The sequence below is a fragment of the Spermophilus citellus genome (assembly GCF_964194105.1).
Source record: "Spermophilus citellus genome assembly, chromosome: 12".
Lineage (NCBI taxonomy): Eukaryota > Metazoa > Chordata > Mammalia > Rodentia > Sciuridae > Spermophilus > Spermophilus citellus.
The window spans coordinates 111413982-111427836 of record NC_138198.1 but is presented as its reverse complement, the minus strand read 5'-3'; the positions used below and the strand labels follow the sequence as shown (position 1 = coordinate 111427836).

Sequence of the window (13855 nt, the reverse complement as noted above, 5' to 3'; positions counted from 1 at the left end):
AAGTGGCCTAACAGTGTCAACTCTCAGAGTGATGATGCGTGTATCCATTTTAATGTCTTTGGCATTTTGTTGGCACTCTTAAGTATTCCATTGAGAGACTAGACACACTGAACAAGAGAAAGGAAGGTAAGTCAGACGCTTCACGCCCCACCTGTGAAGTGTGCGTATGGATCAGTATGCTCTCTGCCTGCCCAGCCCATGAAACTTGGTCCTTCCCTAAATTTCAGCAGTTTATAATCCCGTTGAAGGAAAGGCCAGGCTCATGAAAGAAATGAGAATATGTAGAATAATTCCTCATAGTGGTGTGTGGAGTGTTTTATCAGTGTCAAGTACATAGAGCACTAATGACATTTTTTTTTTTTGGTCTAATAATAATAGAATGCCCACTTTCCCATTTCATGATTTCATGAAGACTTACTCTTACATTGAAGTTACAGCTAGGTCTAATGTGCTTTCTAACTATCCTCCTCTCTCTGGACTTGATGGTTTCTGTTATTATGGAAAAGAAGGAAATAATTTCTTTTTGTTCCACATTTACAAAATAAGCAAAATGGGCTGGAGCTTCTACTGTGTGCATAGACATCGGAGGGTGGACCAAAAACACTGTTATAATCTCTGCTCTTCATAAATTTATAATATTTGGGGCAGTAAGTAGATGCATGATTTGTTTTACATCAGTTCATAGCACTGAATGTTTTTGGGGAAGACCATATTCTTGAATATTCCTTACCTGGAGGTGTCTACCACACATTATTCTGGATCAGAGAGAATGGCGGATCTGGCACGGTTAAGACAGTGACCACAAACATTCTGTGCTCTTCTGTCTAGCAGCTTCTGTCTGTCCGTTGCCTGAACATCACAGGGAATACAGTTGAACATTTGCTTGGTCAACTGCAGAAACAATTTCTAATGTATTTTGTGTTTTCAGAATTGATTATCCAGAGATATTCTCTTACAATGAAAGCATAACTTAAAGAATTTCAGAGTTGAAAATAACATTGGGCGAACACAACTGACCACTGACTTACTTATTTGAATTTTTCTGTAAGGAAACAAAGATTTAGACAGAGCTAGAACTTGCTCAGGATTTGAGAGCTACTTGGAAATTAAGCCAGAACGTAGAGCATCTTAGTTTCTGGCCTCGCCATTATATTGCTTACTAGCAAGGCCAGGAGGACTGGGAATGGAGGGTTTATCCTACATGCTCAGTGGAAGAATAAGAAGCTCTGATTTATTAGAACCTTTGAAGAACAAAAGGATAAGTTTTTTTTTCACATTTAGTAGCTTTTCATCTGAAAATATATAAGCAGATGTTTAGTTACTGTACTAATAATGTCTTTATCCAGGAATATTTAACTTTTAGAAAGCTTGATAGATATAAGATAGTTTTTTTGTTAAGTTTATTTTTTCATTGCAAACGGTATGAGAAACTGATGATTTAAAAATATGCCAGTCAACATTGCTAATAAATTTGAAGGGCACAGCCCATGTTCAAAATGAAAATGACTGGAAGAACTCTGGTGTTGATTGTATTTTCTATACTCTCTGCTTACACAAAATAAATACATTTTCTCTACAGTGATATTAAGTAGGTAGGTGCCCAAACCCTGTAAAGAATGTGGCTTCCAGGCTCTGAACAAATGCCAGAGAACACATCCTGTACTGCAGTAAAGGGAATCTCCCTTGTGGGCAAGAGTGGGAGAATTGACCTATTTGGGATTTTTAAGTTATTTTACCTTCATCAGGAATTTTTAAGGTGTTTTACTTTCGGAGTGCATTTGATAATGGTATCGAAGAAGGCAAAAATACTGACAGGTTGGAAAGTGAACACCCTGTCAAATAAATAATAGAACTTGCACACAACATGATGTGTGCATCGTAAATTTGACAATTTGGCACTCTTAACAACATTGCTATTTGATGACCTCGAAGATATCCTTTTGAATCCATCTTTTGCCTATCCGTAAATGGATGGAAATAAGGTCAATGCTACCATATGACTTTGGCACTCACCACCCATAGAATTCAGCTGGCTTACTGTTAAAAGTCAGAATTGTGTCAATATCCAATTTTTGCCAAGCCATTCTACTTGAAATGCTGTTTATATTCAACACGTTTGTGCATTTCAGTTTTATTTTTAAGCTCATGTTTTTTTCTTAATTGCACCTTACCTTTTTAAAAACATTTGTTTTGGGTTACTTATGGTATTTGCTTAAAGCTCTGTCTCTCAATGAAGATGATATGAAACTTATCTCACATACTCCTTTCTAGTCATGTCTGTATTTATGTGTGTGGTAGGCATTTTAAATGCTTTGATGAACGGAGGGGGGAAATCATTAATTTTTAATGGTGAGTATTTAAAATTCAAGGTCCCTTTGAGTTGAAAACACAACATTTAGATCAGGAAAGGACCAGTGACCAGCAGAAGCTTTGGGCTATCCATCGACCTTGAGGAAGCTAACAGGAATCTCTTACTCTTTCCTCCTTGAAATATCAATTCTTGCTCAAAGTATCTGGTTTCCAATTCCACAAAAGAATATTTTAGGAAGAATTTGTATAGCACATGAACTTTAAGTAGACACTTCAGTTAAGGATGTGTACAGGATGCTCTCCTTGTATGATATTCATTTTCAAAGATGTTTTTTATTCTTTTTACTCACTCTTTTTATTCTGTGTGTTACCAGAGATCATCACTGAAGTATTTGAAAATTGTTTTTGCCCAGCAATTTGTTGTTCTACTTGATGTCCAACAATCAAAAGGAATCAGCAGTTAGAAACCTCAGGAAACTGCTAGAATTCCCATCCTAAAACAGGTTCACAAACCCTAGACAAGTCTGTTTAGAATGAAGATGACTTTCCTTGTGCTACCACATTCCCCACCCAGTTATTGAGCAGTGCATTGGAAAGCCCGATATTTAGTCACAATTTTTTTTTTAAAGGTATACATACTGTGCCCAGATTCCAATCGGCTTTATCAGTCCTTTTTTGTCAGAAGTGTTTCAAATGTAATCCTGCACCCAGACAAATAAATCATGCAGGAATTTCCCTTTAACTTTTCGGGGAATTCTTTTTACACATGTACCAATTTGAAGGAAAAAAACAAATGTCCTCCCATTTCATTGGATTCAGGGAATGTGGTGGGCCTGCTAGCTCTCTTCATCTAGGAAGTGCAGCAGTCTGACTCAGCTTCCGCCATCTCTGTTTTTATATTGTTCAGGGTAATGCTTCCTCATTGTACCAAAATAGAAATGGTTTGTTTTTGTATCAAACTTGGAGACTAACTATGGATTACACTGGATTAGGATAAAGGATTTTTTTTTTAAGAAATTCCATTTATCCCAGAGGAAATAGATTAATAGCTCAGGGAAATATAAGAGGCATAATGAAGTCTTTTCCCTTAAAGAAGTTACCTCTTTTGGTCTTCGTTGTACTGTCTTTGCCTCATTTCATTTACTATTGGAGAGACTGGGTAGTAAATTTATAAACTTTTTAAAAATTTTATAAAATTTTTATAAATATCTTCATGAAATTTAGGAAGGGAGAAGTGAACTTCGATTTGAGTCAAGCATGCAGTTTCCAGTGGAATTAAACATAAAAAAATCTGTGTATTCTGGTCCTGCGCCTTGACATTTTGCTTTGCCATGTCACAGAATGCATCAGCTGCATGTTCCCCTGTCTGCAGGAGAAGGCCATTTTATATGCTTGGCTTGTCGAATATCATAGCTGTTATGTTCATGTGGGTAATGGGAATGCTAATGGTGTTCTTTATCACAGAAAGATGAAAATATGTGGAAAAGTGGGGGAAATAAATCTAATCAAGTCTAAGTGAATACAACTATTAGGGAACTTGGTTTTCACATTTACTCTGCCTGTTGCTGTATGTCTCCAAAACAATATTTGTCTGTGTAAGTTTTCCAAATGTCACCAAATGCAAGTAAGGAAACCACCTCCTTCCTCTGAAGGGAAACAGGGCCACAGAAAGGTGCAAGTCAAATATTTATGAAACAGAAGTCTAGTTAAATAAAATCAGGCCTCATTACTTACCTTTAAAATCAATGTGAATTATGTTATAATCAATATGACCACAAGCTGTGTCTGACCAGCCATGAGGAAAATAAATATTTGATCATGTAATAAATTATTTGAATGTCTACATAGGAACCCAGATCATACCAAAACAGACAGTTGAAGATAACACAGAAGTCTCTGATCAAACCACAATTAGAAATTAGATTTTTATAGTTTACACTGACATTTTTATACTTTTGTGTGATAAAAGCATCTTCCAAGTGAAATTCGTTTGTATTTGAACAAATACTTTGAACTATCATACTTGATACTATCTAAATAGTGTCAAGAGAGTATAAGTTCATGCAGCTGAAAAGATTGAGAGGCACTTTATCTGAATGCACCATATAATATGGATTGTAAAAGTTAAATTACGATTCTGATAGATGGAAGTAATTTTTTAAAACAGTAAAAAATTTCATTGGTTTTTAAGAGAACATGGGTATTTTATATTCTATAAATCTCAGTACAAAGACAAATAGAGGAAAGTACACACAGGCAGTTTCTTAGCCTTCACTACTACATTACAAGGCTGTCTCACGTTATAGTCATTAGAACCAATTTTTAGGGAGTATGTGGAGTCTGTGTAAGTGCACGTGTGTGTGTCTGTATCCTCCTTTTGATGATTAGGTCTTTTATGAAGTTGTATTCATACTTAATAGGGTTTTTATCATTGCAATTTAAGTTGGATATTAAATATTAACCCCTCCTTCCTATACTCTATAACAATTTATTAAAATTTTTATAATAATACACATATATGCATTTACTAAGTAATATCAGTATTAATTTAGCTTGTGAATTAAATCACTTGTTTATAGTGACTCCTACTGGAGAGCAAAGAATACCAACTAGTATAGCTTCTGAATAAACTACATTTGGTAACACTTCTTTTATTTAAAAGTAGCATAGCCAACCCCTTTTCCTGGCTTGGCAAAATTTACTCTTCATCTAACTTTAAATACGAGAACACAGATTTGGATCCTGAGGCATCAGCAGATGTAAGTATCACAGGTTTGAGTATCTTAACTGTACACATATACTTCCCAGGTCAGTAATGTTGAGTACAAAGTGACCATGATTGGATATCTGCTTGGTAATGGAAAGTTTAGCATGGTGCTGTAGTTTACAGTTTTATTCCCTGTTAGTAGTCTTCTGTTGCCGAAGTCCATTTGGAGTGGAGATTATTGTCCTGATGCTTTTCAGGGCATCTTGCATGGAAGAAACAGCAGGAAAAATGAGGAAACACACCATCATTTATAGCATGCTGCTGAAAGAGGGAGATCTCCTCTTATTTAAGCTTAGAGGAAATGTGTAAGTAAGGTAGATAAAGGAACTAAAACTCAAATCTGGGATATGGCTTGGCCAGAGTGATGCTTCTAGGGAGTAGCAAGATTGTCCATCTCATACAGATATGTCTGACCCTCAAGTTTAAGCCCTCTGCATTTCCTAAGTTGCACATAACCTGGTTCCACTGTCTTAGTAACTTTATGGTCTGTGAAATGTATGAAATGTCATCTAAGGTTTTTTGGGTATTAATTCTCTTGTCTTTCAAGGGAGAATGATATTACCTATCTCAGAGTACTGGTTATGAAGATTAAACATTGAAGGCAATTGTATGTTCCTTAAATTGTATATTATGATAGCTGTATTAAGTACTGTCTGTTTTTTAAAATTTTTTTGGTTCAATACATTTTTACCTAAGGTGGTTATTTTATTTATAGTCTTGCTTTCTTGCATTATGCTATTAATCATATAGTGATGAATGTCACTATTCTCCCTAGGGTGTGATATTTACCTAATTCAGCTATGCTAGGCAAAAAGGATCAGCATTGTAGAAGTAAGCAAATATGGTTTGAAACACATAAACAAACTTTGTTCAGTAACTAAATTAGGAGCATGGACTTGTTCAAGTTCTTTGATGGAGAGAGAAATGGCATTCCCTCCCTATGACCATCATTCATTCATTCATTCATTCATTCAACCCATGCACTGAGCCATCTCCCTTATTCTGGGCAATGTGCAGGGCTGTGTGTGTGTGTGTGTGTGTGTGTGTGTGTGTGTGTGTGTGTGTTTATGTTTATTAGGCTTCTTTGGACTTTGTAGAAACTATGTAATGTTGTAGAACAAAAAAAAGTAGAACCTAGTGTAATGAGATCTGTGATTGGGAGTTCAGTTCTTTGTCCTGTCATGGTTTGTTGTCTAATTATTTAAAATGTGTATGATTTTCCCTACTTCACAATTAAGGCAATATTCTTTAGTCCTGTTTTTTCATGTTGTTCAAGTGCCAGGTCACATCTCTTGGTCCCGTGGTCAGGCCTCCAAGGGCAGGAAGAAAGCTGACATGTCTCTGAATCCTGTTCATGTCCTGGATCAAACCTAATCCGAAGTTGGGAGTCATTAGGAAAGTAGTTGAATGAATATAGAAATCCAAGACTGTTCACTCAGATGTTTGAACTTGGATATTTACTTGTACCTAAATTCATTCATTCATTCATTCATTCATTCATTCATTCATTCATTCAACAAGATTTTATTGAATGTACACCTTGCTGTGGATATCATGCCAAAACCTTGGGGATTTCTAGTTAAATAACCCAAATTTCTTTTGACAACTGTTAATTTGTATTGTGTTGCCATTTCTGTTTCCCCTCAAATATATTTTGTCAAGGACTTTTTGGAAAATAACAAAGAGAATTGCAAGCTTTTTAGATCATAGAAGAAAGTAAGAATAATGTCCTTTAGTAATTGGTTTTACTGGTAAGAATTTTTTCCCTGAAAGTGACAGGAACACCTGGCTCTACTGCCTATCCGGGTCCTCAATGGTGCTTTGTAGCTGAGCACCAGAGTCATGGCCCACTCTTCGTTTCAGTGATAAAGGGTTCTCTTTGCTAAGCCACTGCTGGTATATAACTTGCTCAGTTCCACACTGATGAAGCAATCAATAGGCCAGTTCAGGATCCCTTATAAAACTGGTTCAAACTGACTTCTTTTAAAACTATTATAAATGCATGGATTTAAGCATTTAACTTCAGTTGTTCTTATACTTCTGTGCTGACTCCCCACGCATCACAGTAAAAATTTATCATGGTTGATATTTCTGTCAGAAAGACAACTTCAAAGTCTGAGATCACAGAAATGTCTCAGTTGACAAGCCACTGACTTGAGTTCTGTGATTGAAATGTACTCCAAGGTCAGCAAACCAAAACTCAAACACCACTGTATAATACATCCAGTGTCTCACTGGCTATAATTCATAGATCACCTTTCAAAGTAGCATGTCTTTATTAACCTTTGTAAATTTGTACTTTTGAAATTTTAGACTCTTTTTCATCAGTTAATGAAGCCCTGAAGCTTCATATTCTGGTCCTATTTTGCTTTATTATTTTTTTTTCTCCAGTCACATGTGCTGAGTCCTTAGGGCTTACAAATCAATTTCACCTTAGCAGGTTAAAAATATTTACTTATGCACTTGTTAATATATTAAAAGAAATGAGAGCTTAAATTTTAAAATGTGAATTGTGACTCATTAAAGTCTGTCAGTTTCATTTGTTTATATAATTAATAGAAAAGCATGTATATGCTTGCAAAATATGCAAGAAAAGATATTTAATGTAGATGAAGCAAGATGATTTGTTAATCAAAATGGGTAAGAAATCTTCCTATCAGTCCATCCATAAAAAGTTAGTTAGGATCTAGAAACAGCCTTCTAAATAAAGGGTTTCCATAGGAAACAACAAAGGAACAATAACACACAAGAAAAAAAAAGGAAGAAAAGGAAAAATCTCCAACTCATCTCTTTTCTCAGTTCTGATTGTTTACATACTGTCCTCTAGTAGTGGGTACCCTGGCCTTGTGTATTAAACACTGAGGGTGGTTTAAAGGTTACAAATGTGATCCTGTCAGATTGACAACTAACTGTTCTAATGAGGAAAAAATCCTCAAAGCATGAAATTTGAATGAAATGTGTGATTATAATTCAAGTACTGTTTACACAAACCTCTGGGGACCCTAGGAATAAATGCAGAGCAAGTGAGTTAGACAAACCTCTGGGCCTTCGATATATGTGTGTGTGTGCACCGAGTGTGTATGTTTATTTTAGTGGGGGAAACTTTCCACCATTAGGCAAGGCTTTGCTGTTCAGAACCAACACCACAATCCCTCCTTGTTTATTAATACTGTATGTGTTTTGTTACCATGTTGAGTTGTAAGGAAATAGGTGCTTTGAATTATTAAAGTTGATTCTTGAGAATAGATGTATGCTCGGGTGGCATTTGCTTCGGCATATGCAAATGATTTAGTTTCATTTGGGATCAATTCCCAGAGGCCCTCCTTTCCTGTGATGCTCTGAATTTGGCAAGCTCCAGTCAGCCCATCTCCTCTCCCTCCACCCCTTTCTTTCTTTCCTTTTTTTTTTTTTGCCCCCCCCCTTTTGTTGGTTGATATATTTTTTTAAAGGCAGTAAGTATATCTTATTGTTTGTTAGAAACCTTGTGATCTGGAAAATTCTATTGTTCCATTGTGATCAATAAACATGAAAGAAGGTTTTCGATTTCTTAAAGTTTAGCCAAATTTAAGTTTAGTGGAAATGTGGATGGAACGTTTGTTAAAATATTTATACAGAAATTAGGCTACTGGAATGATGCAAAACTCTGAAAATGGTTTCAAAGGTGCCTTTTTAGGAGTTGACAGCTGTAAGTCACTCCTAGGTTTGGGTATCACCAATAAACTTGCCTTAGAACCCAGCAAACAAATAGCGTTAAGTTAGGGGTAGATTATTCAGAGCCTCAGCGAAAGCTCCAAACTCCAGACTTCAGAATGTGTGCATCTGGGGGTGCCCAGTCCCAGAGAGGAGAGGCTGGTCCTAATCCCTTCTGTTGGCTCGCCTTTGGACACGCGGCGGGCTGCTGCGTGGCGAGGTGAAGTTCACGGGCGGCCACCCTTCCCACCGGTTCCTGGGACGCCAAGGGCTCCCAGATCCCTGGGCGGGCCGCACTGTTACTCTGTTTCATTCCACAACCCCGTTTTGTAGGTTGTTGACCAAGCAGCCAGAAAACACTGCCCCCTCTCTCCTTTTGAGCGAGGTCAGAGACGTGGTGGGTTTTTCCCCCCTTTCCTTTCCTCCCCTTTCCCTCCCCTTTCTCCGAATCGAGTTCTCAGGCAGCTGCGTACAATGCTGGGAGCTAGCCAGCAGCAGAGACAGATGGCAGAGTTATTAGATGTGCATCATACGATTCCCTTCCTGCCACTCGCTTTTTAATCAAATTAAAACAAAAAAGAAAGAGGGAGAGAGAGAGAGAGGGGGAGTCAATTAACTGCATTTGTATTCTGCTCAATAATGGACCCTGTTCCACTTTTACCCTAAGGCAGTTGAGTGGAAATTTTAGAGAAGAAAAGAGTGCCTAGAACAAAAAAGAGAGAGAGAGAGAAAGAAAAGGGGGAAAAAAGTGAAGACTGCAGAAATTTGTAAGAATCGGCATTATTCGAGGAACTAATAAAAACCCTCGGAAAAAGTTGAATCGATCTCGCGTATGCATTAGGATTTAGAGCTCCATCAGGCCGGGCTGCCTTCCAGCTTCGCTGCGCAAAGTTGAGCGTCTGACAGCAGCGCGGCGGCCTCCCCCGCCCGCCAGGAATGGTCTCTTCCTGCTTTGCATATTCACCACGCTTGGCCCGGCCATATGGGAAAATGCAACTGAAGGAATTGTTGTGAAAAAAGGGACAGCGAGTTTGAAATAAAAGTTGTTAGAGTGGTACTGAGGAGAAAAAAGAATCCGAGACCATGTACTGCGCATACACAATCCCGGGCATGGGCGGCAACTCTTTGATGTACTACTATAATGGGAAAGCGGTAAGCGAACTCGGGCTGCGAGGGGGATTTTTGACAAGTTTTATTGTCGCAGGGATGAGCATCCTAGGCAGAGATCATTGTTTGCAAAGTTGTACAGGGCTGCCGCACCTTCCTTGGTGCCATGAAATATTTATCATTTGCCAATCCTAAAATGTTAACGTTGCCTGCTGCTGCTGCTGCTGCGGCGGCGGCGGCTGCTGCTTTTTCTTCTTCTTCTTCCTTTTCTTTTTCTTCTTCTTTCTCCTCTTCTTCCTCCTCCTCTTCCTCCTCCTCCATTTTTTTCCCAGCCCTCCCCACCCCCCTGTAGAAAAAAATAGATGCTTTCTTAAAGCTTTCAAAAGTGGATCCCAGAGTAAAAGTTTTCAGTCAGGTAAACTTGGGAGGTGGTAAAAATTTTAAAAAAAGACTTTTGGAAAATTTTTTGAAACTTCCAAATGACTGAAAGGAAAAGCAGATATGAGGAGAATTGAGAAAGCCCAAGTTAGGCTGAGAGCAAATTTGGGGTAAGTTTCTCCCTGGACTGAGGTTTTGTGATATCTGAAGTCTTACTAAGTTGGAAAGCTAAGTGCAATGGGTAGTGGAGAGGAGCTAAAAGGTTAAAATAGTGCGAAGAACACATAAAACTGAGACATCTAATTAAGGAGTCGATTATATAAGCTTATTTTTTTAAGCCAAAAAAAAAGGAAGGGGAAAAAAAAAACAGGGACCCATTCATGCATATAACAATATTGTTGTAAGTTACTTGTGCTGTGTGGCTTCTTTCCTCAATTTTTTCCCCCTTCCAACAGAAACGCTTTATTTAAGAAAAAAAAAAAAAAACGTGTCTGGTATTTTGTGCATAACCCCAGCAGAAGGTTTATACTTGCCATCTGGAGGTTTATTTTTTTTTCCCCCTTTCGTCTGGGCCCTCGGAAGGAAAAGGATTTCAATATTTTCAAATCGGTATGTGGGGCTCTCGGGAAGAGTTGGGCGATAGAGGAGCAAAATTTTATTTTAAAATAGGAAAGAAGAATGGGGGGGGGGAGTGAAAAGCAGCCATTTATGAACTGTTTTCATTTTGTACTTTGAACTTCCATTTGGATTGATCTTAATCAGAGTGTGATAGTTAGGCCAAAAGGGACCGATCAGAGCTTTCATGAAGGCCCAGTTCAGCTGTAGCGATTGGCGCAAATGAATTAAACCTGTATGTGGTGGTATATGCATGTGAGTATATATACATACAGATGTATGCATAACACTTATTTCTGACAGCATATACTAGTATACATATACATACATAAGTGTTTGAGAGTGTAGTTTAGGAAGATTAATAAGAAGTCAGTTTTATGAATGGGCAACTGTTGAAAAATTGTTATTTATTTCCATTTTGAAAAGTACCAGTAAATCTTCAAAAGTTTAAAATACTTTCCTGTTTTTTTATCTTAAAAAAAAACATGGTGTGTATTTGGAAGAGTAGTTATGTGTGGTAAGGAAAATATGATTTAAAAACAGATGATTTACAGTGTATATGGATCAAAGTATTTAAATCTACAAGGATAAAGATTGGGATTATGTAACATCTCTCTCTCTTTTTTTTTTTAACAAGTTCCTGGTTTGCAATTTTTAGCTACTCATATATAGTTAAGACTTTTGCCCATTACCTTTTAGACATTCCCATACATAGCATAGTCAGTACCTTTAATTTTAAAGAAATTTTAATGAAAATTTCATGAATGATGTTATCATGGTCAGTAAGCAAAAAGTGCCTCTAAAGCAGTAAAATAGATTGGGGATTCCATAGCCGTTGTGCATTATAAAAGAACTATAATGAATAAAAGTTCCCATGATTGTTTTTATCTTTAGGTATTGCCAGTGCTGTGATTTTTAAATGTTAATTGTTAGTTTTACATCTGAAATGGCTGAATTGCCAAAATTTCAGTTTTAAGGCATGGGCATTTTTACTCTCTTTAAGCCAAAAGGAATTTTTAAAAATATGTATTCCATTCCCACAGCTTGCCAGTTGCCTCTACCATAAGAAAATGCTGACTATGACATCATATCACTAATATGCCCTCTCAGTTGCCAAATATTTTGGTTGTTAGATTTTTTTTTTTTTTTTGAGAGGATGGTACTCATAAAATCAAGATCGCTCTGTCACAGGAAATGTATTTATAGGAACTGTTTTAAGGCATTTATTAAAAACAAATCTGGTGATGTGTATCTCTATTGATTCAAACACTAGAAAGAGGCAAATTGTACATACATTATATTTAGAAAAAATAGCCATTTGGAACACATGCAGAAAGCTTTTGAAACCACGAATGGTTACCAGTTCTTCATTTTAGCTTTGTGAAACAGACAGCAAAGTCCAGTTGTATGTGTTCCCTACAAGGGGCCAGTTCCATACCATTTATAAAAATGCCTTCCTGCATACACTAGGGAAGCAGATTTTTGTTTATTCTACAGTGTGTATTGTACTGGCCCTAATTCTGCATTCAGCGGCTTTTGATTTGGTGCCAGACATCTTGTGGAGATTGTGTATGCCATGCGTTAATTGTTTAAAATGCTTATCGAAAAGACTTTACATTTCTTGAGTTCCGTTTGGGGTTTGGGATTGGACTATCCACGGGTTTTTATGTGTATGTGCATGTATGACCAAGTGTGTTCTAACCTGAATTGCTGGAGTGAGCTGGGGTCAGCTATTTGTTGCACAAGTATTCCTCTGAAGACAACATAGCAGTGAATTCCTTTCTTTTTCCCAGTGACAAGTCAATTACTTGTTTAAATTCAGTTTGAACTCTCTGAACTGAGAGAGGCCAGAGGAAGCAGGTTTTCCCTGTGAATAAACAAAAGAAGAAAAATGGAAAATCATTCAAAACTCTGTGAATTTAGGTTGTGGGAAGAACACAGTCAAGCATTACAACAATTCTGATTCCTTCTTTCTGAACTATAGGATTTGTAAGATCAGTTTTCCTCTAACTTCTAGCAAGAGAAATACTATAATCAATGAGATTTTAGGACAAACAAAGAAAAATGTGAATTTTTTTTATTACCTTAAGGTATGAAGTGTTCCTGTGACCCATATCCCAAAACAAATTGTTTTCCTGGTTTCTGTGAAGGACAGTGTCTGCCCTAAAATGTGGACTCCATGAAAGCAAACTTAGAAAATCATAACCTGAGAGCTATCAAAGAGTAAATCTTGAATGTAAACTAGAGGGTATTTTTAAAACTCATCTCCTCCTCAGGTGAGAGTTTAATGAACTTGACCGAATAATTTTTGTGTTTGTTTTTTTGTTGTTGTTGTTGTTTTTTTGCCTCTTGTCACTAGCGGTTTAAAAACAAGTGAATCCAAATCTCCGCTAAATAAAAAAATTGAAAGCATTACTTCTTAACTTCAGGAGAGAGGGGGATTTTTTTCCCCCACAGAAAAATCAGTGCAGTTTCTTTCAAGGGTTGTGAATGCAAGCTTACATCAAATCATGCCGCTATCTGTCCTCATTCAGGCCATAAGACTTGTCAGGCATTACCTGGTCGACAGCAAATACAGTTCTTGCCCTAAATTTTGAATTTTGTAACTACTTAGATCTTCACTGAATAAGAATTTTAATAAGTAATTATTTGGTCAAATTGCACACATCTAAAAATATGTAATTCCACAAAGATAAAACTCTGGCAAATGAAATTGAAAACAAAAGTGGCGAAATTTCCTCCTAATGGTAATTTAAGATCACATCATCAGCCTCGCCAGCATGTGCATGTGTTAAACCGTATAGAGAAACCTATAATTATTGTAATTGCTCTTTTTGCTTTATACTAACAAGCTTCAAACCATGTTTCAAACTAGTTGTTTTGAAATAGTTATTTGTCAAGTCATCAAATCTCAGAAAGTAAATGGTAATGAGCTTTCCATGTTTATATTCTGACTGTTGGTCATATTATGCAGCTTTTCAACCCCAT

The 13855-nt window shown here is 36.9% G+C and overlaps 1 protein-coding gene across 16 annotated transcripts in view; it reads left to right on the top strand.

Annotated features, from left to right (window-relative positions):
• The window catches only part of TCF4 (transcription factor 4), a 349860-nt gene that overhangs the window by 243563 nt on the left and 92442 nt on the right, over window positions 1–13855 (top strand). For 2 of the 16 annotated variants that reach the window (XM_081263397.1, XM_081263396.1), the window contains exon 1: window positions 9503–9919. The exons of 13 other annotated variants lie outside the window; for them this stretch is intronic. In XM_081263397.1, the coding sequence (XP_081119523.1) occupies window positions 9851–9919 (69 nt within the window). In that variant the 5' untranslated portion in view covers window positions 9503–9850. Of the gene's footprint in view, window positions 1–9498; window positions 9920–13855 lie in introns of those variants that run through there. One more of the 16 variants, XM_081263398.1, reaches the window with a different exon arrangement.